The sequence below is a fragment of the Erythrolamprus reginae genome, chromosome 2 (genome assembly GCF_031021105.1).
Source record: "Erythrolamprus reginae isolate rEryReg1 chromosome 2, rEryReg1.hap1, whole genome shotgun sequence".
Lineage (NCBI taxonomy): Eukaryota > Metazoa > Chordata > Lepidosauria > Squamata > Dipsadidae > Erythrolamprus > Erythrolamprus reginae.
In genome coordinates this window covers 331,216,650-331,242,839 of record NC_091951.1, presented here as the reverse complement: position 1 = coordinate 331,242,839, position 26,190 = coordinate 331,216,650, and the positions used below count along the sequence as shown (strand labels likewise).

At 39.4% G+C, this 26,190-nt stretch overlaps 1 protein-coding gene across 2 annotated transcripts in view; it reads left to right on the top strand.

Annotated features, from left to right (window-relative positions):
• Nucleotides 1–26,190, top strand: part of EGFLAM (EGF like, fibronectin type III and laminin G domains) — a 197,907-nt gene that overhangs the window by 92,460 nt on the left and 79,257 nt on the right. For both annotated transcript variants that reach the window (XM_070743426.1, XM_070743425.1), the window contains exons 3-6: nt 3,478–3,561; nt 16,164–16,190; nt 22,747–22,864; nt 23,434–23,569. In XM_070743426.1, the coding sequence (XP_070599527.1) occupies nt 3,478–3,561; nt 16,164–16,190; nt 22,747–22,864; nt 23,434–23,569 (365 nt within the window). The remainder of the gene's footprint in view (nt 1–3,477; nt 3,562–16,163; nt 16,191–22,746; nt 22,865–23,433; nt 23,570–26,190) is intronic.

Sequence of the window (26,190 nt, the reverse complement as noted above, 5' to 3'; positions counted from 1 at the left end):
GATTGGCTCAGGAATTCTGGGAGTTTATTTATTTATTTATTATTTAGATTTGTATGCCGCCCCTCTCCGCGGGAGTTGGAGTCCACAAGTCATAGAAGAGCCAACTTTGCCTACCCCTGGTCTAGGCCAGGAATCTCCAACTTTGGCAACTTTAAGACTTGTGGACTTCAACTCCAAGAGTTCTGGCTGAAGAACTCTGGAACTTGAAGTCCACAAGCCTTAAAGTTGCCAAGGTTGGAGACCCCTGGTCTAGACCTCAGTTATATCTACAAATATCTGAAACTGAAGAAGGGAGGTGTGAAAAACTCTTCTTGCAGGTAAAGTTTCTAAGGTTGTTAAAAAGAAAGAAGTCCGGAAAAAGAAATGGTAAATTAACTAGTAGGATTCACAAAAGGCAGAAGGACACAGGATATGATATCTGTCACACGAAGAATAATGGAGAGAGCAAGAGGATGTAAGGAGATATACCTTTTTCTTTATTAACCACAAGTAGGCCTTTGATTGTAGATCATGCCAGAGTGTGGAATACATTAAGGGTAATTGGCATGCCAGAACATCAGATTATTCTTCAGAGGGACTTCACAATGAGCTGCTTAAGAAATGAAATTTGGAAAAAATGAAGTGGTTCAGAATAAGAAAGGAAGTGAGATAAGAATACATATAGCCCCCATATGTTTAATTTATATAGTGAATATATTATAAGAACGGTAGGAGTAAATGAAATGACAGCTGGACTCAAATTTAGAGGCTGAAACACTAATCCTTTGAGGATACCCCTTTATTAGCCAAAACAAAGGAGATTTAGCTAATTATTAAAGTAAAACTAGAAAATGTTGAAAAAAAATCCTATCACTTGATCTCAGAACAAATAGAAACTCCCTTGAATAAAGATCAACAACTTACATAGAAACTTACATATTTTGGGCATGTGGAACAAGCAGGTGATGGAATTAGGGGAAAAAATGACTGCGTGGAAAGTTTGAGGGGAATAGAAGGACTAGAGAACTATGGAGAAGGCGGTTAGAGATGATCAAAGTATGACATAGGGCTATCCTTGGGACAGCACAAGATGTTATTGGAGTTATGATGGGAGGAGGACTATTTTTTCCATGCAACCACTTGGAGTCAGACATGATTTGATAGCACCTAACTGGCTCAGTGGATGAGATGGTGAGCTTGTTGAACAGAAAGTCGATGGTTTAGTGCCGTGATGGTGAACCTATGGCATGTGTGCCACAGGTGGCACGCAGAGCCATATCTGCTGGCACATGAGTCATTGTCCCAGCCCAGCTCCAGCACACATATGGGCACTTGCCAGCTGGTTTTTGGCTCATGTGGAGGCTCTGGGAGGGCTTTTTTGGCCTCCAGAGAGCCTCTAGGGGGACAGGAGAGGGTGTTTTTGCCCTCCCCAAGCTCCACGAAAGCCTCTGGAGCCTGGAGAGGGTGAAAAATGGGCCTATCAGACTCCCTGGAAGTCAGGAAATGGGGGATGATGATGATGATGATGATGATGATGATTATTATTATTATTATTATTATTATTATTATTATTTATTGGATTTGTATGCCGCCCCTCTCCGCAGACTCGGGGCGGCTATCAACAGTGGTAAAACAACATGAACAATCCAATTAATAAAAACAACTAAAAAACCCTTATTATAAAAAACCAAACATACACACAAACATACCATCCATAACTTGTAGTAGCCTAGGGGGAAAGGATAACTTAACTCCCCCATGCCTGGCGACAAAGGTGGGTCTTAAGTAATTTGCGAAAGACAAGGAGGGTGGGGGCCGTTCTAATCTCTGGGGTGAGTTGGTTCCAGAGGGCCGGGGCCGCCACAGAGAAGGCTCTTCCCCTGGGGCCCGCCAAATGACATTGTTTGGTCGACAGGACCCGGAGAAGGCCAACTCTGTGGGACCTTATCGGCCGCTGGGATTCGTGCGGTAGAAGGTGGTCCCTGAGATAATCTGGCCCAATGCCATGTAGGGCTTTAAAGGTCATTACCAACACTTTGAATTGTGACCGGAAACCGATCGGCAGCCAGTGCAAGCCGCGGAGTGTTGCAGAAACGTGGGCGAATCTAGGAAGCCCCACGATGGCTCTGGGCACGTAGAGGGGTATTGAATATGGGTGTGGGCACAAGCACATGTGCAATAGCGTGCCCATGCACTACTTCGGCATCCCAGGAAAAAAAGGTTTGCCATCACTGGTTTAGTGGTTTGAATCCCTAATGCTGCATAATGGATGAGCTCCTGTTACTTGCCCCAGCTTCTGCCAACCTGTTCAAAAGCATGTAAAAATGCAAGTAGAAAAATAGGGGCCGCCTTTGGTGGGAAGGTAACATTGCTCCATGTGCCTTTGGCATATAGTCATGTCGGCCACATGACCATGGAGATGTTTTTAGACAACACTGGCTCTTCGGCTTATAAACGTAGGTGAACTCCGCCCCCTAGCGCCAGAAACAACTAGCACACAATTCCAGGGAAACCTTTACCTTTACCTGTATAGTTAGTAGAGCCTTTGGGGTAGATATCAAAGAAAGAAACAACTATTTGCTTGTTTGAAGGTAGAAACTTAACCATACTTATTGAATTTGAAGGAAAATTATTCACAACTTAATAAAGGATTACTAAGCTTCCTTGTTATGTTATATTTCCTCATCTAGCCATTTTGATAGAATCAAACACCGAGTGTATCATTGTGGAGTTTGGTTGCCATTCTATTTTTTTAAGACATTTTTATTGAATTTTCCATTAAACAACACATACAGCATACCGTTCGAAAACATAGTCAGAAACATCAACATTTACAACAATCAACATAAAAACAAAACAAAATAAAATAACAAACAGCAAAAAAGAAATTTTAGAATAAATACATATTATCTTAAACTTATTTTATGTTTCTTGGGTAATAAGAAGGGATTAGAGAGACCAGAGACAAAAGTTTGATTTCCATTTGTCCTTCGGCTAATAGTGTGTTATCGGTGTTCCGTCTTTCTTTTTGGTTATTTGAGAGTTTATCTACCTGTTTATTATTTATTTACCGCCTTATTTTGAGGTTATATTTGTTATTAGTAACTTAAAAATTATTATTTCTATATATAAAGTATATATGTATGTATACTTAAATTCATTGTAATTTTCCAAATAAAATATTAGATAGAAAGGAAACGGTAATCTTATTCTTATCTATCTTATTACAGTATTTAGTTTCCCTTCCTTTGGCTAACCAAAGGATGGTTGCCATTCTAAGTGATGTGTTTAATTTAATATTGGCTTTAACTTTATACAACTTGTTGACTTCATGAAAACATTTCAGTAATTTGAAGTTTGGTAACTGACCAAAGTGAGGCAACATAACATGACTTGAGGGGTTTTTGGTGGGGTATTATTACTATTAACACATATAATACACCCTTGTTGTATTGATTTACTTGAAATTTTATTTCTTTAACTTAACATCGGCTCAAGGTGTTCTACACTGAGGTCAAGACTGATGAACCAATGAGGCAGCAGTCCCATGATGTACCTGTCAGTTTGGATATGCTTGGCATGGTGAGTGGCAATATTTTTATATTTATTATGCAAACATTCATATATGGTTTATTCTCTGGATTTTAGGCAGCCACCCATAACCATGTAGATAAAGATATAAATCAATTAAAAAGGCACATAATTCCAGTGTAAAAAAAACCTGGTGGGAATACACTGCTTTTACTGCCTTCCTAAACATTGATAGAATTACATCCATTGCAATGTTGGCTTAATAGCAATAGCAATAACACTCACTTATTTACTGCTTCATATTGCTTTGTAGCACTCTCTAGGCTGTTTACAGACTCAGCATATTGCCCCAAATATCTAGGTTCTCATTTTACTGTCTACAGAAAAATGGAAGGTTTGAGTCAACGTTGACCCAGTGAGAATTGAACTGCTGGCAGTCAGCAGACGTAAATGCAATACTGCATTCTAACCATTAGGCACTATAGCTCTTATAAGAAGAAATGACCTAAGAGGTCATTTCCAAGCCCCATTCTCCTAGCTCATATAAAGTGTTGAAGCTTCTGTATATAATTGTATATAATTAAGAGGACAGTGTTATCAACACATGATGTGGTCCAGTATAGGCAGAGAAGAAAACCAAGGATAAATGTATATATTAGGACCACCAGGGCTGCAAAAATCCATATGATCATAGGACACAACCTCATGTATCTTTGTTCCACATATTGCTTAACTGGATTTTTGTAGCTCTGATTTGGTAGTCCAATCAGATATAACACCAGGGAACAATTTGTAACACAATTTCTGTTGGGTTTGATTTTTTTAGCTTTTTTATAGTTAATTAGGCATGCTGGTTTCAAAATTGTAGTTAGGTTCCTTCTAACCATCTTGCTAATTTCCTGGAAAATCTTGGTGCAGTCAATGATGAGCAGGGTGATTGATTCCACCAAGATTTGAAGGTCATGGAGGCAAGGTATCAAGGTAGATGGGATGTACATATGATGGCTGACTATTGTTGGAGCATCCAGCGAGAATGTCCACAGATTAAATACTGCAGAAAAAGCTATCAGTGAAATTTTTTACCTTAATAAATATCATTACCATTTGATTAAAAAAAACCCCACTATTTGTATGAATACAATTTAACTTGCTGTAACTATTATAGCCTTTGTATGAATAAAATTATTCTTTGTAAATAGTATATTTGGCATGTTTTTACTTCCCTTTCCTTTATATGCACAATTTGTATGACTTTTGAGGGTATCCTGTATCTTAAAAAGTTGGCATGATAGACAAAAACTGTGGATTTTTTGGATCAAGAGGCCAAAAGTTAGTTGAAAACAAGTCACAGATTTAAGACAATGAAATTGCTGTTCTCCATTGTAATTCTTATAAGGATTTCTCACTAAAAGCTAATATGGTTTTCTGTCCTGTCTGTCAGAAATTACACAATATGCTTACCCATTATGAACCATAGTTTACTGAATTAACTTTTAAAAGTTTGCCCGAGGCTCTGAATGATGTACCAACTGCACAGATTATATTTATATACCTCACTAGGCTATTGAAAGCAAACAAATACATACGGTCCAACTTGAAGCATATAGGATTTTCTGCCAAAGTGTACCAGAATCCATTCCAGTCTTTCTCAAACGGCTCTCCTACGATTAGAATAGAATAGAATAGAATTTTTATTGGCCAAGTGTGATTGTAAACACAAGGAATTTGTCTTGGTGTATATGCTCTCAGCGTACATAAAATAAAATATACATTTGTCAAGAATCATGTGGTACAACACTTAATGATTGTCATAGGGGTCAAATAAGCAATGAAGAAGCAATATTAATAAAAATCTTAGGATATAAGCAACAAGTTACAGTCATACAGTCAACATGGGAGAAAATGGGTGAAAGGAATGATGAGAAAAACTAGTAGAATATAAGTGTAGATTTAGTAGAAAGTCTGACAGTGTTGAGGGAATTATTTGTTTAGTAGAGTGATGGCGTTCGGAAAAAAAACTGTTCTTGTGTCTAGTTGTCTTGGTGTGCAGTGCTCTGTAGCGACGTTTTGAGGGTAGGAGTTGAAACAATTTGTGTCCAGGATGTGAGGGGTCAGTAAATATTTTCCCCGCCCTCTTTTTGACTCGTGCAGTATATAGGTCCTCAATGGAAGGCAGGTTGGCAGCAATTGTTTTTTCTGCAGTTCTGATTATCCTCTGAAGTCTGTGTCGGTCCTGTTGAGTTGCAGCACCAAACCAGACAGTTATACAGGTGCAGATGACAGACTCAATGATTCCTCTGTAGAACTGTATCAGCAGCTCCTTGGGCAGTTTGAGCTTCCTGAGCTGGCGCAGAAAGAACATTCTTTGTAGTGCTTTTTTGATGATGTTTTTGATGTTAGGTGACCATTTTAGGTCTTGAGATATGATAGAACCTAGAAATTACGACTGTTAAGTCCCAAAGTTCATATCAACTTTGGAAATAATGGGACTTGTCGTCTCCACATATCTGTTTAGGATAGGAAGCCTGGCCTAGAGTGTTGCTATTCCTGGCAAGCTGATATACAGGAAAACATCCTCTATCAGGAATGAAATCCAGTAGATTTTGACAGGTTCTGGAGAATCGTTAGCCAAAATTTTGAGTAGTACGAAGAACCAGTGAATACCACCTCGGGCTGGCCTCAGAGTAGGGAGGTAATGGAGATTTTGCAGTATCCTTCCCCTGGAGTGGGGTTGGAGTGGAGATTTTGCAGTATCCTTCCCCTGCCATGCCCACCAAGCCACATCGTGTCCACCAAGCCACGCCCACAGAACCGGTAGTTTAAAAAATGGATTTCATCACTGCCCTCCATGTATACCTTTTGCAGTCAAACTGGTGGCCTATAGGCTGGATGCATCATGTGCAGGCCACGCCCACTCCAGCGCCACAAAGGCAAAAAAATGTCATGCTACATCCCGTGATGTCACGTGATGCAATGGAGTTTGGCACCTGTGTTTTAGATCACTGTTTCCCAACCTTGGCAACTTGAAGATATTTGGACTTCAACTCCCAGAATTCCCCAGCCAGCATTCGCTAGCTGGGGGATTCTGGGAGTTGAAGTCCAAATATCTCTATGTTGCCAAGGTTGGGAAACACTGTTTTAGAAGATCTAGCTCCATAGTTGATGTTACAGAGTTAAGTAAGGACACCAAACCTGAGTACAATCTGGCAATTGCAAGAAAATCTCAGCGTTAGAAGGACAGAATTACAATTTTTTTAAAGTGCTATGGCTTCTTGAGAGTCTTGGTTTGGTTAGTGGTTAAGGCAGCAGGTGTCAAGGCAGTGCAGAAGTTGGTGATAAATTAATGTCTTACCACACTATCTATAGAAGGCCTGATGTTTATGGGAACTTGGGAGAGGTGATTTTCAGATGCAGCCACACAGTTTCGAGTAGTTCAAGGCCATCATATGCCCACCAACCTGGGCGGAAGTGGAAGGAGGACTTGCCACGCTTGCATAATTTGAGTGGGCAAAGTGACAAATTTGTGGGTGGGGGACAAGGAATGTGAACTTTCAACTGGGTGGGAAACTCAGATTTAGATTTATCAGTGTAGGTGTCAGGATGTCTCCGGCAATAAATTGGAACTTTGAGGAGTGTTTGTTTGTTTGTTTGTTTATTAGATTTGTATGCCGCCCCTTTCCATAGACTCGGGGCGGCTCACAACATATAATAAAACAATTCACAACAAATCTAATAAATTAAAAAAATTAAAAAACCCAATTATTAAACCAGACATACACACAGACATACCACACATAGGCCCGGGGGAGGGGGGGAATGCCTCAATTCCCCCATGCCTGACGGCAGAGGTGAGTTTTAAGGAGTTTACGGAAGGCAAGGAGGGTGGGGGCAGTTCTAATCTCCGGGGGGGAGCTGGTTCCAGAGAGTCAGGGCCGCCACAGAGAAGGCTCTTCCCCTGGGACCCGCCAGATGACGTTGTTTAGTCGACGGGACCCGGAGAAGGCCAACTCTCTGGGACCTAATCGGTCACTGGGATTCGTGCGGCAGAAGGCAGTCCCGGAGATATTCTGGTCCGATGTATTTTGACTTGGACTTCGATTTAGTTTGGATGCTACCTGGAACCTTGACAGCAGGCTAGAAAGGAGAAGACTGTGAGTTCTAATCCTCTCTTAGGCATGAAGCCAGCTGGGTGACCATGGAGTTTTCTCAGATACAGAAAAAAGTCAAAGGCAAACATTTCTAAAAAAATCTTGCAAGAAAACTGCAGTCCAGGTAATTGCCAGAATCAATGAGGACTCAAAGGAACACTTCTGCTCCCCCAAAAAGCTACCTGAAGTGAACTAGAAGCTCCAGTTGACTCCAGTTGATACAAAATTATTCAGACATAACTTGATGCAGGGGTGAAATTCAGCTAAGTTCTGACAGGTTCTGAAGAACCGGTAACGGAAATTTTAAGTAGTTCGGAGAACCAGCAAATACCACCAATGGCTGACCCCAGAGTGGGGAGGGAAGGGGGATATTGCAATATCCTTCCCCCATGAGTGTTGTGGTTATCTCTGGCCCTGCTCCTGCCCCAAGGACTGTGGATGTGGGGGAGACATCCACAAGCCGCAGGCCTGTTTTGCTCCCGGTGGAATCTGCTGATGAAGGCTCCTCTGACCAAGAAGACATGAGTGACAGGGAGGAGGGGAGTGTGGCAGACAGCTCAGAAGGAGATCAGTTATCTAGCTCCTCCTTGGATTCGGAACAAGAGTTAATGATACAGCCACGCATGTGGAGAGCGATGCATAGGCAGCAACAACTGAGAGATTATTATCAAAGAAAATGAGGCCACCTGTGGTAATTAGTGAGGCTGCTATAAAGAGCAGCGTGTGGGTTTGGCCATTGTGGAGGATTATCTGATTGTTGTGTTTCGTGTCTGCTTTGCTGACTTCGACCTTGGTGTGTTGCTTTTTCCCCGCTTTGAAACTAAAGCAGAGCAAAGGGTGCTTCACGTTGTGAAAGAAGAAGGACTGTGAATTGCCTCACAGCTGCAAGCTAAGTATCTCAGAACTGATAAGGGACTTGTACCAATTACCAGTTTGTTTGGACATGAGTGCTCTCTGCTATACAAAAAGAGGGATTAGTTTAAGTGAATTTCCTTTATAAAGAACATTGTTTTGAATTTTCAAACGTGTGTGACTGAAATTTGTACCTGTGAATTTTCGGGAGGATTCCACCAGAGAGCCCAACAGAACAACGAGTAGGGAGGGAATGGGGATTTCACAATATCCTTCCCCTATCACGCCTACCAAACCATGCCAACAGAACCCGTATGGGAAAATTTTGAAATTCAGCCCTGGCTTGATTCCATCTAATTTTGCCCAAGTTTTTACAGCCCATATCTGATAGCCCTGCTCTACATATTGTTGCCAAGTGTGCAATAGGGTTGATATTCCTGGAGGCGTCTGTAATATAGTAAATGATTTAGCTTTACTAGATAAATGGTCAAAGCAATGGAAACTGCAGTTTAATGTTTCCAAATGTAAAATAATGCACTTGGGGAAAAGAAATCCTCAACCTGAGTATTGTATTGGCAGTTCTGTGTTAGCAAAAACTTCAGAAGAAAAGGATTTAAGGGTAGTGATTTCTGACAGTCTCAAAATGGGTGAACAGTGCAGTCAGGTGGTAGGGAAAGCAAGCAGGATGCTTGGCTGCATAGCTAGAGGTATAACAAGCAGGAAGAGGGAGATTGTGATCCCCTTATATAGAGCGCTGGTGAGACCACATTTGGAATACTGTGTTCAGTTCTGGAGACCTCACCTACAAAAAGATATTGACAAAACTGAACGGGTCCAAAGACGGGCTACAAGAATGGTGGAAGGTCTTAAGCATAAAATGTATCAGGAAAGACTTCGTGAACTCAATCTGTATAGTCTGGAGGACAGAAGGAAAAGGGGGAACATGATAGAAACATTTAAATATGTTAAAGGGTTAAATAAGGTCCAGGAGGGAAGTGTTTTTAATAGGAAAGTGAACACAAGAACAAGGGGACACAATCTGAAGTTAGTTGGGGGAAAGATCAAAAGCAACATGAGAAAATATTATTTTACTGAAAGAGTAGTAGATCCTTGGAACAAACTTCCAGCAGACGTGGTAGATAAATCCACAGTAACTGAATTTAAACATGCCTGGGATAAACATATATCCATCCTAAGATAAAATACAGAAAATAGCATAAGGGCAGACTAGATGGACCATGAGGTCTTTTTCTGCCGTCAGACTTCTATGTTTTTCTATGTTTCTAAGTAAATTACAAGGGCCTAGCCATGAAGTTATGATAAGTTACTTGGAGATTTTATCTAAATCACTTAGGAACTTAGCAAAATATTTAATCTCTGGGTTTCTTTAAATCTGTGCTCATTGCCAGCAGATGTAAGGTGGAGTTTTTGCTATTTCCCCCCCTCTCTTGGCAGTAAACTTGCATTACTACTGCCTAGGGAGAAATTCAGCAGGTGTAATATTTCCTATCACGGCCTTCCTTTCTATATTGGGAAAAGCTGCACCTGTTGCAATCCTAGGTACCATCCAGCTGTTCACCCAACCTCTCCGAACAAAAGGAGGAAGAACACAGCAGAATAAGGCTGCTTCCATTTTGGATTTTAAGAAAGAGGACAATCTGTGTTGCTGCCTTCCTAAAAACACATGTGCCTGTTTTCATAGTGGCTGTAAGCATGGTGTTTCAATTAAGGAGAAGTTTGGATACAGGAGGAGAAACATACAGTGACATCTTTCATTCAGAGAGAGCTGCAACATATGGAAACAATCTGAGCCATTCCATGTGTAAGATCTCATTTAAAGTGCAGACGAGAGAACAGCTCTGCTGCTAAAAAAAGCAGGCTGCAAAATTCCTTTTGCAATATGGAATAATTTGGGTTCATATGTTTTTAAGTCTCAAAAAAAAAAAGACTTAATAGTGAATTGGTAGCTAGGTTTAGATTAGGAGTCACAATTCTCCATTTCCCCCTTTTGGTCCTCTTTTGATCTGTTTCTCTACTTTGTGTGGGTGCTGCCTTTTGTTTTCCTCAAACCAGAAGGAGAAAGTACAGTATTCCTTCGCTATACTGCGCTTTACCTACTGCGGCTTCACTTCACCGCGGGTTTCTGAGGAAGCCGATCGGCAGATTTAAACAGCCCGCCCAACTCGATCGGCAGGTTTTTCAAAAAAAAAAAATATCTAAAATTGTAAATACTGTATTAAAATACTGTATCTAAAATAAATACTGTGTGGGAAGGGTTTATAAACACTTAAAACAATGAAAACTTACCAAACAATTACAATATAAATACTTAAATAAGTACTATCAGTCGATAAATTCCCCATCGCGGATTTCACCTATCGCGGCCAGGTCTGGAACGTAACACCAGCGATAGGTGAGGGACTACTGTATTTGCTTTACTCTCATTCTCAATACCCTGATGTTCAGATTTAGATTTATTTGTTTATTTATTGTTAGAGTTGAAAGGGACCATGAAGGCCATCGAGTTCAACCCCCTGCCCAAGCAGGAACCCTATAGTACACCAGTCAAGTGGCAGTTCAGTCTTCTCTTAAAAATGTCCAGAGTGTTGGAGTTCACAACGTCCGCTGGTAGGTTGTTCCATTGGTTGATCGCTCTGACCATCAGGAAGTTCCTGTTGAATCTCTCCTTGGTCAGCTTTCAGCCGTTGTTCCTCGTCTGGCCCTCTGGTGCCCTGAAGGATAAAGTGATCCCCTCCTCTCTGTGACATCCCCTCGTATACTTGTAGACTGCTATCATGTCTGCTCTGACCCTCCTTTTCTCTAGGCTATCCATACCCAGTTCCCTCAGTCTCTCTTCGTAAATCTTGGTTTCCAATCCCTTAATCATCTTGGTTGCTCTTTTGTGCACCTTCTCCAGAGTTTCAATGTCTCTTTTGAAGTGTGGTGACCAGAACTGAATACAGTACTCCAGGTGTGGTCGGACCAGGGCGTAGTAGAGTGGTATTAAGACTTCCCTGGTCTTGGAGTGTATTCCCCTGTTGATGCAGCTTAGGATTGTGTTGGCTTTTTTAGCTGCTGCTGCTGCACATTGTTGGCTCATGTTTAGTTGATTGTCCACCAAGACTCCGGGGTCTCTTTCGCAGTCGCTACTGCTAAGAGGGGTTTCTCCCAGGTTGTATGTGTGTCCAGGGTTTTTTCTGCCTAGGTGAAGGATTTGAAGATTTGAAGGGAAGGGGGGGGTGAGAAAAACAGATTGAGAAAGATGGAATAATACCACTTTTTTCTGTGAAAACAGAAAAAGGGCTATAGATAGTCCTCACTTGAGGATCAGTCACTTAACCACCATTTGAAGTTACGACGGACCTTCTCGAGAGTTACATACAACTTGGTTTTGAAGTTACAATGGTTTAACCTATCTATGGTCATCATGGGATTGCATTTTGGGTGATTGGCAGGGGTGGGCTGCTGTCCGGATGGGGTACGGACGCAGTGGGGCAGCAAAAATGGAACTCCACCCCAGAGCACCCAATTTGCATGAAAAACGTGGAAAGAAAATGCAGGTTGTCTTGCATAAGTGATGCTCACAGTGTGGTAGTAAAAAAATTGGTGGCCCTTCATTGGTGATTGGCATCCAGTTATAGCTGTTTGCAGTATTCTGCAATTTTTCATTTCCATTTTCATTTTTTTTGCTAATTTCCAGGGTTTACTTCTGGTTTCCAGCAAAAGACGTCCATTGGGGGAAATGAACCCTTTTAACCAACTGCAGCAGTTTGCTTAGCAACTGTGGCATTGGCTTAATCTCCACCACAAAATGGCCATTAAATAGAATAGAGTAGAGTAGAGTAAAGTAGAGTAGAACAGAATAGAATAGAATAGAATAGAATAGAATAGAATAGCGGCCAAATGTAATTGGACACATAAGAAATTTGTCTTTGGGGTATATTTATTATTATTTATTTATTTATTTATTCAATTTTTATGCATATGCTCTCCATGTACATAAAAGAAAAGATACATTTTGTCAAGAATCATGAGGTTCAACACTTAATGATTGTCATAGGGGTCAAATAAGCAATCAGGAAACAATCAATACTAATAGAAATCTTAAGGATACAAGCAACAGGTTACAGTCATACAGTCATAAGTGGAAGGAAATGGGTGATAGGAATGATGTTCCTTTGAGTCCTCATTGATTCTGGCAATTACCAGTTTTGTTGCAAGATTTTTTAGAAATGTTTGCCTTTGTCTTTTTTCTGTATCTGAGAAAAGTCCATGGTCACCCAGCTGGCTTCATGCCTAAGAGAGGATTAGAACTCACAGTCTTCTCCTTTATGGTAGTAATAATAGTGCAGACTTAGTAAATAGCTTGACAGTGTTGAGGGGATTATTTGTTTAGCAGAGTGATGGTGTTTGGGAAAAAACTGTTCTTGTGTCTAGTTGTCTTGGTATGCAGTCCTCTATAGCAGTGTTTCCCAACCTTGACAACTTGAAGATATCTGGACTTCAACTCCCAGAATTCCCCAGCCAGCGAATGCTGGCTGGGGGATTCTGGGAGTTGAAGTCCAGATATCTTCAAGTTGCCAAGGTTGGGAAACACTGCTCTATAGCGACGTTTTGAGGGTAGGAGTTGAAACAGTGTGTGTCCAGGATGTGAGGGGGTCAGTAAATATTTTCACAGCCCTCAGGTGGTATTATGTGGCGACCTGCATAACAACCACCAGGGCTTACAGCATGAGTGCCAGTTGCACCCATAGTATCACGTGATGTTTTTCCTATTTGCGGAGCTGGGGTGGGCATGGTCTGTGTGTGATGTATCCAGCCACCAGTTTGACCTCCCTGGCTTACAGCTATAGTTATTATCATCATCATCATCATCATCATCATTATTATTATTATTATTATTATTATTATTATTTATTAGATTTCTATGCCGACCCTCTCCGTAGACTCGGGGCGGCTTACAGCAATGATAAAAACAATATATAATGACAAATCTAATAGTTAGAATCTAAAATAACAATAATACATTTAAAATGTCTAAAAAACAAGAAACCCCAATATATGAAAACATACATACAGTCATATCATACACAAAAAACTACATAGGCAGGGGGAGATGTTTCAGTTCCCCCACGTTTGATGACAGAGGTGCGTTTTAAGGAGTTTACGAAAGGAAAGGAGGGTGGGGGCAGTTCTAATCTCTGGGGGGAGTTGATTCCAGAGGGCCGGGGCCGCCACAGAGAAGGCTCTTCCCCTGGGGCCCGCCAGTCGACATTGTTTAGTCGACGGGACCCGGAGAAGGCCAACTCTGTGGGACCTAAGCGGTCGCTGGGATTCGTGCGGCAGAAGGCGGTCTCGTAGATACCCTGGTCCGGTGCCATGAAGGGCTTTATAGGTGATGACCAACACTTTGAATTGTGACCGGAAACTGATCAGAAACCAATGCAGACTGCGGAGTGTTGGAGTAACATGGGCATATTTGGGAAAGTTCCAGTCTCAATTACAGTCATAAGACAAGGACTATGAGTATTCCAAATTATTGAAGAGATCTGTATTTCAGATGCAAATCCTTCCTCAGTAGTTCCAAAATCACATACACATAGGGTTGATATTCCTGGAGGGGTCTGTAATATGGTAAATGATTTAGCTTTACTAGATAAATGGTCAAAGCAATGGAAACTGCAGTTTAATGTTTCCAAATGTAAAATAATGCACTTGGGGAAAAAGAATCCTCAATCTGAGTATTGTATTGGCAGTTCAGTGTTAGCAAAAACCTCAGAAGAGAAGGATTTAGGGGTAGTGATTTCTGACAGTCTCAAAATGGGTGAGCAGTGTGGTCGGGCGGTAGGAAAAGCAAGTAGGATGCTTGGTTGCATAGCTAGAGGTATAACAAGCAGGAAGAGGGAGATTGTGATCCCCTTATATAGAGCACTGGTGAGACCACATTTGGAGTACTGTGTTCAGTTCTGGAGACCTCACCTACAAAAAGATATTGACAAAATTGAATGGGTCCAAAGACAGGCTATAAGAATGGTGGAAGGTCTTAAGCATAAAACGCATCAGGAAAGACTTAATGAACTCAATCTGTATAGTATGGAAGACAGAAGGAAAAGGGGGGGACATGATCGAAACATTTAAATATGTTAAAGGGTTAAATAGGGTTCAGGAGGGAAGTGTTTTTAATAGGAAAGTGAACACAAGAACAAGGGGACACAATCTGAAGTTAGTTGGGGGAAAGATCAAAGGCAACATGAGAAAATATTATTTTACTGAAAGAGTAGTAGATCCTTGGAACAAACTTCCAGCAGACGTGGTTGGTAAATCCACAGTAACCTAATTTAAACATGCCTGGGATAAACATATATCCATTGTAAGATAAAATACAGGAAATAGTATAAGGGCAGACTAGATGGACCATGAGGTCTTTTTCTGCCGTCAGTTTTCTATATTTCTATGTTTCTACACATAAAAGAGCCTTGGTGGCACAGTGGTTAGAGTGCAGTACTGCCAGCTACTTCTAACTGCTGACCGTAGTCACCAGTTCAAATCTCACCAGGCTCAAAGTTGACTCAGCCTTCCATCCTTCTGAGGTGGGTGAAATGTAGACCCAGATTGTTGGGGGTGATATGCTGACTCTGTAAATCGTTTAGAGAGGGCTGTAAAGTACTGTGACACGCTATATAAGTCTAAGTGCTATTGCTATACATGAATGCACATGGAAATAGGATCAATTGCAAGATCTGTTCTGAAACCATTTCAAAAATCAATATAAAATCCTATGCCGGTACTAATAGCAAAATGTATTTGTGCAAATAAAGTAGTGACAAACTCCATGCGCTCAGATATCAATAAAATCAAATGATTCAAAAAATATTGAATGAAACAATCTTTCCTGAATATTAGGTATATCTCCTACTTTATATGTCAGGTGAGATTATATGTGTTTTTTTTAGTGTAATTTCAAAACCTCAGAGGTTTTGCAGAGGAAGAACTTGGAGCAAAGTATTGTGAGTGCGATTGTATTAAAATGATCGTATATACTTAATAAAGATTATTTTTAAATTAAAAAATGACATGTTAATGATTCCTTTTTAGTTGGCAGCAGCACGAGTGCATTAAAAAGAGGTTGCTATATAAATCTGCATGTGAAATTTTAATGGGAGGGAATTAAATGTAAAATTTGTTATGGTAAAGCTAAAGAAAAGTTTATTTTTTATGTACTGTTAACATCTTGACAGAGAAATCATGTTGAGTGCCTGCTAATAAATTCATCAGTTATGATTAGATAAACAGGAAGGGTTTGAATTTTATCACTAAGCTGCCTCATCTTTATGTAATTGTTCTGTGTTTTTATAGGGGGGGGGGTTAAAATGCCATAAGTGAGTATGCGTGTTTTCTTTTGAAAGGACAGATTTATTACTTTTTTAAAGAAAATTAATGGTATACCTCCTAGTGTAAAATCTATTGGATGTTTAAGTCACCTACCTAATGTGTTTTGATTTCACTCATTTGAGTGCATCATAAAGAGAATGTTGGCACTAAGACGGCTTATATTTTGAATAAACAAATAAAGGAGCCCTTACTTTATTATTAAATCAGCATGTTTTTAATCATCCTGTTTGTTAAGAATCTTTTTTTTACTCCCCCTGCTAGGGTCGGATGGATGGGCAAGCAATTTTTGTAAGTACCACAGCTCGTGTGTTTGTTTAAATGTAAACAATGTTTGTTTGCTTCAATGTAAATTCATTGTGAGAATTTGCCAATTACAAAACTTTGCATGGGCAACAAGGAACAACAAGGAACAAGGAAGGGATATGCTTGATTTTAGTTGCAAAGCTAGATGATGATGATGATGATGATGATGATGATGCAGAACTGAAAAGTAACTTAAGACAAAATCCGAACAAAATTTTTAAAAGGTTTCTGTGGAATACCGATTGAGAGATTGTAGAGAAACACAACTTAAACATTAATGTTCACTACTTTCATTCAAAGTCCCATCGGCCAGACAATGTTGTCTGATGGAGCCTAGAGGAAGAGCCTTCTCTGTGGTGGCCCCGGCCCTCTGGAACAAACTCCCTCCAGAGAAACGTACTGCCCCCCCCTCCTGGTTTTTCGCAAGGCTCTGAAGACCTACCTCTGCCGGCAGGCATGTGGGCTTTGAGCGACGAGATTGTCTCCCGCCGATGTTGTGAATGATTGAACTGGATGAATGTGGATAATTGTGCATGGGTTTTTAAAAATAATTTTACTAATTGAAGGGCAGCATAGAAGTCTAACAAACAAACAAACAAATAAAGTGAAATTTGTATGACACATATAATCTGTATGAAAATATTAGAGATAAAGTCAATAGCTGTTCATTCAACTAAATTTGTTCATTGCAGAGATTTTTAATCTTTTATTGCTATGTTTACCTTCAGTTATGACACATCCAGTCATAGTCCAATGAATTTAAAGAATTGTGATTGTTCCAGGTTTTTTTATTTTTTTAAAAAACAGGTTAACAAATCATACACTGCCGGATTCCAATATACAGTACAATTTTTAACAGATCCAGAAGAAGGTGTACTTGTATGCATTGGAAAGTGTACATGTATGCATTGTACATGTAGGGATTGGAAGCTTCAGAGTAAACATTTTGGATTTTTTGTTCATGCCCTTATGGTTGGAAGTTTAGAAAAGTTATTTACTCAAAACTCCAAAAGAAATTGTCAGTTGGAAGAGATCGTTTACAGAAAATATCCCCAAGCGGACACATCAAAATTTAGCAGCAAACAACAATTTGCAGCTATTTAGAGATAAAGCAACAGCAAGAAGAAATAACATGTTTCATAACTAAAAACATTTTTAAAATGCACCAGCTTTTGTGAGTTATAGCTTCCATTGAAGAGAACTATGAATGAATTATAATAAAGAGACACACAATAATAGAAACATAGAAGACTGACGGCAGAAAAAGACCTCATGATCCATCTAGTCTGCCCTTATACTATTTTCTGTATTTTATCTTAGGATGGATATATGTTTATCCCAGGCATGTTTAAATTCAGTTACTGTGGATTTATCAACCACGTCTGCTGGAAGTTTGTTCCAAGGATCTACTACTCTTTCAGTAAAATAATATTTTCTCATGTTGCTTTTGATCTTTCCCCCAACTAACTTCAGATTGCGTCCCCTTGTTCTTGTGTTCACTTTCCTATTAAAAACACTTCCCTCCTGGACCTTATTTAACCCTTTAACATATTTAAATGTTTCGATCATGTCCCCCCTTTTCCTTCTGTCCTCCAGACTATACAGATTGAGTTCATTAAGTCTTTTCTGATACGTTTTATGCTTAAGACCTTCCACCACTCTTGTAGCCCGTCTTTGGACCCGTTCAATTTTGTCAATATCTTTTTGTAGGTGAGGTCTCCAGAACTGAACACAGTATTCCAAATGTGGTCTCACCAGCACTCTATATAGCGGGATCATAATCTCCCTCTTCCTGCTTGTTATACCTCTAGCTATGCAGCCAAGCATCCTACTTGCTTTCCCTACCGCCTGACTGCACTGTTCACCCATTTTGAGACTGTCAGAAATCACTACCCCTAAATCCTTCTCTTCTGAAGTTTTTGCTAACACAGAAATGTATCCATAGAGACTACAAATGTATAATGGGGCACAGAAACTATGCCTGAATTCTGTCAATCCTAACCAGGGCCAGTGTGTCAAATGGAACAGGGCTGTTTCCTAAAAACAGGATAATCACTAGTATCTAGTGATTCCTGATACAGAATTCCTGGTGCTGCAATTGCCCCAATGAAATTGCAATGAAATTGAATTGTGTTTTTTTGTGGGGTGGTAAGGAAGGTCAGAAGAAGGGAAGGAAGATGTTAGAAAAGGTATAAATTGGAGATATTGTGTTCTCACAGTAAAAAAAATTGACAAAGCTTATCTTACTTTCTGTCTTAATTGTTTATCTTGCTAATCCCCTTTTATGACCTTCTGACTAGCACAGTCAATGAGAATCCAGATTCACTTAACAACTATGTCACTAACAACTGCTGTGATTCACTTAACAAATCTGGCAAAAAAAGGTCGTAAATTGGAGCAAAACTCATTTAACAAATGTCTCATTTAGCAACAGAAATTTTGGGCTAAATAGTATGCATAATCTGAAGACTACCTGTACTTATAGCTCCAGTGTGAGGGAACATTATGTTGAAGAAATCTGAGAGATAATTTAAAAATAAACCGCACCCTTGTAATGCAATGCATACCCTATGCGTATCAATGCTTTATGCATTTGGATTTACTCTCTCTTATTAAATATAAGTGGAGTTTCAGTCTAAAGTAGATTAAGTTTGCCTACATGTTAGGCAGCTTAATCACATCTGTCTCCACCAATCATAATAATATATGCACTTTAATATATTTTTTAAGACCAGCCTATAAAACTCTGCAAAAAAATAAATCTGAAAACCGTCTAAAATAAAAATGCATGGGCAAAATTATGAGGGAAAACGTATCAGTGATTCTTTATTCAGTAAGGAAAAGTATATTTTATGACTGATTGAACCTTCAGAGTTTTTCACAGCTTTCGTACATAACTTTCCCGGTTTCCTTGTAAACATTTAATTTTTGAACCAAAGAACCTGTGAAGAGAAATGATTAGACTTCCCCTAAACCATTTATGTCATATGAGCCTTTGATATGAAATGCACTGTTGCTGAGAAAAACTAATCTGAACTCTAACCAAGATATTAATACTGCATTGGTTATTCAATAACATCTAGCAAAGATGTTTGCTTTTCTACCCTACAGGGAAAGTGACATCGGTAGATTATTTTATTTTATTGCATTCAAGATCCATTAAGAAACATTCTTGTCCAGTTTTGTCTCTGTGGAGTTATATGGCCCAAAAAAATATAAAGCTTTAGTTTAACTTATTGCAAGTCTGGCAGGGTATAATTCATATAAAGATGTATGCACAAGGGAGTAGAGCCCATTTGTGAAAATGTTGGAAGCTCTCCCCAGATTCTTCATCCCTTCTAATCCTGTACACAAACCATGGCAACTTGAAGATATTTGGACTTCAACTCCCAGAATCCTCCACAACTGGATTACTGCATTCCTGTCAAACAGGCAACAAATTGTCTGCCAATTAGCGCCATCTCCACCCCCGCCCCTGTCATAAGCGGCGTTCCCCAGGGAAGCATACTAGGTCCTACTCTCTTCATTCTCTACATCAATGAGCTCTGTGACCATATCAAAAGCAACTGTGTTCTTTTTGCCGACGATGTGAAACTTTTCAACACCACTGATAACACACTCATTTTCCAAAAAGACCTGGACTTTGTCTCAGATTGGTCTAACACCTGGCAACTTTAAATATCAACCAACAAATGCTCTACCCTCCACATCGGCAAAAAGAATCCAAACCGCACATACGAACTGAATAAACAATCTCTCACTGCTAACCCACACTCAGTAAAAGACCTTGGAATACTAATATCAAATGACCTAAGTGCTAAACCCCACTGCAACAATATCGCCAAAAAAGCTTGTAGAGTTGTTAACCTGATCCTACGCAGCTTCTGCTCAGGTAATCTCACTCTACTCACAAGAGCCTACAAAACTTTTTTCAGACCCATCCTAGACTACTGCTCATCTGTCTGGAACCCATACCACATCTCAGACATCAACACCCTTGAAAATGTCCAAAGATATTTCACCAGAAGAGCCCTTCACTCCTCCACTCAAAACAGAATATCCTACGAAGAGCCCTTCGTAGGATAACAATCCTGGGCCTAGAAAGCCTAGAACTACGGCGCCTAAAACATGATTTGAGTATTGCCCACAAGATCATATGCTGCAATGTCCTACCTGTCAATGACTACTCCAGCTTCAACCGCAACAACACAAGAGCACGCAACAGATTAAAACTTAATACGAACCGCTCCAAACTTGACTGTAAAAAATATGATTTCAACAATCGAGTTATCGAAGTGTGGAACTCATTACTGGACTCAATTGTGTCAACCCCTAACCCCCATCACTTCTCCCTTCGACTCTCCACGATTGACCTCTCCAGGTTCCTAAGAGGCCAGTAAGGGGCGTACATAAGTACACTGGTGTGCCTTTCGTCCCCTGTCCAATTGTCTTTCCTTTCTTTCACCTATCATATATATTCTCTTCCTTTCATATATCCTCTCCTCTAAGTTCACTTTTACCCTTATATATATTACCACATGTCTATTTTTCTTCCTATGTATTTGTGTATTGGACAAATGAATAAAAATAAATAAAAAAATTCCCCAGCCAGCAAATGCTGGCTGGGGAATTCTGGGAGTTGAAGTCCAAATATCTTCAAGTTGCCAAGGTTGGGAAACACTGCTCTAGTGAATGCCTCATGAGAGATCATTTTATTTTAAAGTGAGTGGTACTTCAGCAATAGCATTGTGGAATAGCAAACTTGAATTTGGGAGTGCAAATCCCGGGCTTAGTAAAGAAAGACAACCGTCTTCTTTTTTTTTTTTTTCCCTATTATTTGTCTTGGTAGCATAAATAAAAAAGCAGTGGTTAGGGTTGTACTCGTATGATTTTGTCAAGGGAGTTAAAGGGAGGGGGAAAAACAGCAACACAGTGAGATTTGGCAGATAATTCACCCATTTTCTGCACCTGGAAATTCTATTTCAAGTTGTTTTAAATTTTGTATAATTTTCCATGTACTATGACTAAGATTATAAATATCTGTAAATGGGAAGGGACAGGAAGAAGATTTCAGGGGAGAAAAGTTTGTAGAATGAGCTGTTGTAACTGAAATTTCCACACACATTATTTTAAAATAATGTCTCCGAGTCTATGGAGAGGGGCGGCATACAAATCCAATAAATAAATAAATAAATAAATAAATGAATGAATGAATGAATAAATAAATAAATAAATAAATAAAAAAAAATGGGCTATAATACTCTAGAGCAGTGTTTCCCAACCTCGGCAACTTGAATATATTTGGACTTCAACTCCCACAATTCCCCAGCCAACAAATGCTGGCTGGGGAATTCTGGGAGTCGAAGTCCAGATATCTTCAAGTTGCCAAGATTGGGAAACACTGCTCTAAAGGGCAGAGACAAAATTCAAAATAATCTTGATAGATTACCGAAATGACATGTCCTCATTAAAGTAGTAGAAGAATGGATTGCCACAATTTTCAATCTTTGACCTGGTGTTCTTCAACATTTTTATTTATTGCTCGGAGGAGGACATGGAGAAAATGCTTATTTTTCTTTATGAGATTGGCAGGGACACAAAATTTGATAGGAGAGTTAATAATTTAGAAGGCAGAAGTAAAATGAACTCAATCTGTATAGTCTGGAGGATAGAAGGGAAGGGATAGGGGACATGATCGAAACATTTAAATATGTTAAAGGGTTTAAGTAAGGTTCAGGAGAGTCGGGGCCGCCACAGAAAAGGCTCTTCCCCTGGGGCCCGCCAATATGATCAACTACTAATTCTATGAACCTTTCTAGAATAAAATTAACATATAAAACAACTTTTTTTTTCACAAGAGAGAATAGTATATCATATTTCATATTTCTAGATGATATGAACCAGAATTGAAATTTGGGCATTTCCTATTCAGCAGTTTATTTGAACTTGGTATTTTCCTCTTTATAAGGTATTTCAACAGATATGTAATAATATTTGGGTTGCAATTTTAGGTCTAAGGAAAGATATTTCACTTATTTATATAATTATATTGATAATGTTGTGGTTGGCTTTGGCCCAGCTCCTGCCCCAAGGAATGTGGAGGTGGATGCAGGGGAAACATCAACATGTTATAGGCCTAGTTGATGCATGGAACTCACTACCTGACTCTGTAGTTTCATCACCTAACCCCAAAAACTTTACCTTTAGACTATCCACTGTTGACCTCTCCAAATTCCTAAGAGGTCAGTAAGGGGCATGCATAATTGCACCAGCGTACCTTCCGTTCCCTGTCCTAATGTTTCTATTTTACTAGTATCATGTATATAAACATTGTATACCACCAATATGTACTTGGCAAAACAATAAAATAAAGAAATAAATAAATTCCATTGACAGTTGTATGGTAGATACTTCAATTGCTTTTTCCATTCCTTGTGAGCATCTAATTTACTTAGTGTGTTCTAACATAGGCCATAAATCGTTATGGTTAGCTAAAATATAAAAAGCTCTTCATTCCTTTCTATATTTTTATGCCAAACAGGAAGTTGTTATTGGAGATCTGAAGCCAGGGACTCTTCATAGAGTCAGCATAGGAGCTTATGGCTGGGCAGGAAGAGGCAAAGCCAGCATGCCTAGAAATGTAACAACTCTATCACAAGGTAAATATTATTGGAATAGTTTTCTATTAAGTATGCTGGTTGAGACCGAAACCACTGTAGAGACTGTAAGGATATTTCAGACAGGTACATGGGACATCAGAAAAACTTCAGTGCTGTTTTTCTGAAATAGGAATGAATCGTGGGAATTTCAAAGGAGTCTCTGGTCAAAAGAATGGTGAGAATTATTAAGGAATCAAAGGAATAAATGTATTATGATATATTTTTGTATGCTTTATTGGTGCCAGTATGGATCTTTTCAAAACTCTTCACAAGGGCAGGTGGAAATTAATTTATTTTAAAACATGGCTTCTCCTGGGCCATAACTATATCAATTTATTCAGAGCAACACTTTCATCTTTTAAGTATTTCCCCCTGTAAAAGGGGAAAGAATGGTGGGATTTTCTGCATCAAATAGCAGCAGCTCTCCTGAGATTAAAACAAGGATGGGTAAAAAGTCCAGTTTTTCATTTTCTTTAGCATTAGAATTTTACCAAAAGTTTTGCTCCTGCAAGCAGTTCTGAGTTTTCCAAAGTGTCCAATAATGTATATAATTTCTTTCTTTTTCTTAGATAAATGTATGCCGCCCGCTCCACCTAGTCAGCCTCAAGTCATTGTTGTTTCAGATTCAGAAGTTGCTTTATCATGGAAATCAGGACCAAGTGAAGGAAGTTCTCCAATTGAGTACTACACAGTGGAATTCATCAGGTGATCTTACTATAATATTTGTATGTGAGCTCTTTTTCCATATATGCGGGTTCACATTTGTTTCAATCTGATGTCATTAATGTAAGTGAAACTGGTTCTTATTTATTCATTAGTCTGAATGGCTTTGATTTAACACAGCTTCAGACATAGTTCCCTCTAAGCTGAGCAGTGAGCAATCGCTCACTTAAAAATCATCATCAACTCAGAGTTTTCCAAACCTGCCCAGAAGCCGAGAGGGAAACAGTGAGAGGGAAGGAGAGAGAGAGGAAGAGAAAGAAACAGATAGAAAAAAGAGAGGAAGGAAAAGAGAAAGAAAAAGAATGGGAGTAAGGAAGAGAGAAAGAAAATCAAAATCTAATTTGAAACTAGCTCAACTATTTAAGTGGCATTTTGATATTGATAGAGTTGCCCTATTATGAGCTCACTGTTATAGACACACAGTACAGTATTTTATTTTGAAATTCTCTGAGGCAAAACAGGGTGGGTTTTTTATTTGCTTGTTTGTTTTTTGTTTGTTTGTTTGTTTGTTTGTTTGTTTGTTTGTTTGTTTGTTTGTTTTTTGTTTGTTTGTTTGTTTGTTTATTTATTTATTTATTTATTTATTATTTATTCCTGTGCCGCCCAGTCCCAAAGGGACTGCCGCTCAGACACTATACTTTTCCGCCCCCCCCCCCCCCCAAAAAAAAATTAGAGGGAACACTGGCTTCAGAGTTCCTTTTGGGTTTTGGACCAAGTCAGTTTTGCTTCTTCCTTGTGGTTTATGAAACACATTTATGATAGACACTGGACCTCCACTGTAGCTCAGGTAGAGATCGCCAAAGTTCCACCCTTACTGTTACAATGCAATATGGGAAACTGGGCTCTATTTAATCTTAGCTCATTTCTGAACCTTATCTCTTGACTGTTACTGTACTGGAGATTTCCCCCTCTCTTCTACTTTATTTATTTATTTAAATTTGTTGACAGCCCAACTTTAGTGGACTCCACTTAACGATGGGTCAGTTGGGTATATAGAAAATTCCCACGTAAACTCATACTTGTATTCTATGTTAAATTGGCTTGTTCACTGATGGATGAGATCTTATGTCTTGAGCAAATTTCTGATCATTGTAGGAATGCCTGCTTTAATACCAGTGTCAGCTATTCAGTCCCATTTCTTCTTTAGTGGCAATTAAAATTATAAAAAGTATAAAATGTAGGCAGATTTTAAAAAAAATTAATTAGGAATGCCTGGTTTCATCTGATTGTTTTAATTAAATGTGTTTATATTTACATTTATTAAAGAAAAATATTAATGACATAAGTTACTTCAATTTGTTTGTTGGAGAAAGTTGGTGTGGTTATCTGGTCTTCTTCAGTTCTATGTTCTTTAGATGGCAATATAATCTGCAGGTGAATTTAGCTAAGTGGTTTTCAGGGGGTTTTTTTGTTCATGTAACCCCATTCTGAAACCTGTCTTGTCCCATAACACTACAACGCAGTATGATTTGGTTCTGAGTTTTCATTAGACTGCAATCATTATGCACGGTGATTATTAGGCAAACCAGTGGTTCACTTTGGGCATGGTTTTGCTGAAAACCCAAAGTGTCAGTTTTTAGCAAAACCATTGTAAAACATGGTCATGCAACTTTGAGGTATTGTTTCCGGTCACAATTCAAAGTGTTGGTTATGACCTATAAAGCCCTTCATGGCATCGGACCAGATTATCTCAGGGACCGCCTTCTGCTGCACGAATCCCAGCGACCAGTTAGGTCCCACAGACTGGATCTTCTCCAGGTCCCGTCAACTAAACAGTGCCGCTTGGCGGGACCCAGGGGAAGAGCCTTCTCTGTGGCGGCCCCGGCCCTTTGGAACCAACTCCCCCCAGAGATTAGAATTGCCCCCACCCTCCTCGCCTTTCGTAAACTTCTTAAAACCCACCTCTGCCGTCAGGCATGGGGGAACTGAGTTATTCTTTCCCCCTAGGCCTTTACAATTTACGCATGGTATGTCTGTATGTATGTTTGGTTTTTATAATAAGTTTTTTTTTAGTTATTTTAGTATTGGATTGGATTGTTACATGCTGTTTTTATCATTGTTGTTAGCCGCTCCGAGTCTACGGAGAGGGGTGGCATACAAATCCAATAAATAAGTAAGTAAGTAAGTAAGTAAGTAAGTAAGTAAGTAAGTAAGTAAGTAAGTAAGTAAGTAAGTAAGTAAGTAAGTAAGTGGATGGATGGATGGATGGATGGATGGATGGATGGATGGATGGATGGATGGATGGATGGATGTGGCCATGTTGTCAAGCACCTGAAGTTCAAGAGCCGACTATTGGAAGTAGTCCCAAGGTAGGTCTAGCATGACTTCCAAGGTTCACTCAGTGACCAGTTGTACATCAAGGGATACTTGAATTGCTATCCTTTGCATATCACTCAAAGTCAGGTGTGGCCTTGGATTGAAGAAAGTTGTACAGTCCTGTCCAAGAGCATACTGGAACTTCCAAAACTTCTACAGGAGGTCTTCCTTATATCTCTGTAAGGATCAAGCACGAGGAAGGGAGAATACAGAAGCCTGCAACAGAATTCTCACCTATGTTATCCTTCTCTTTTTTTCATGTTTTGCTCTAACAGGGAAATTCAAAT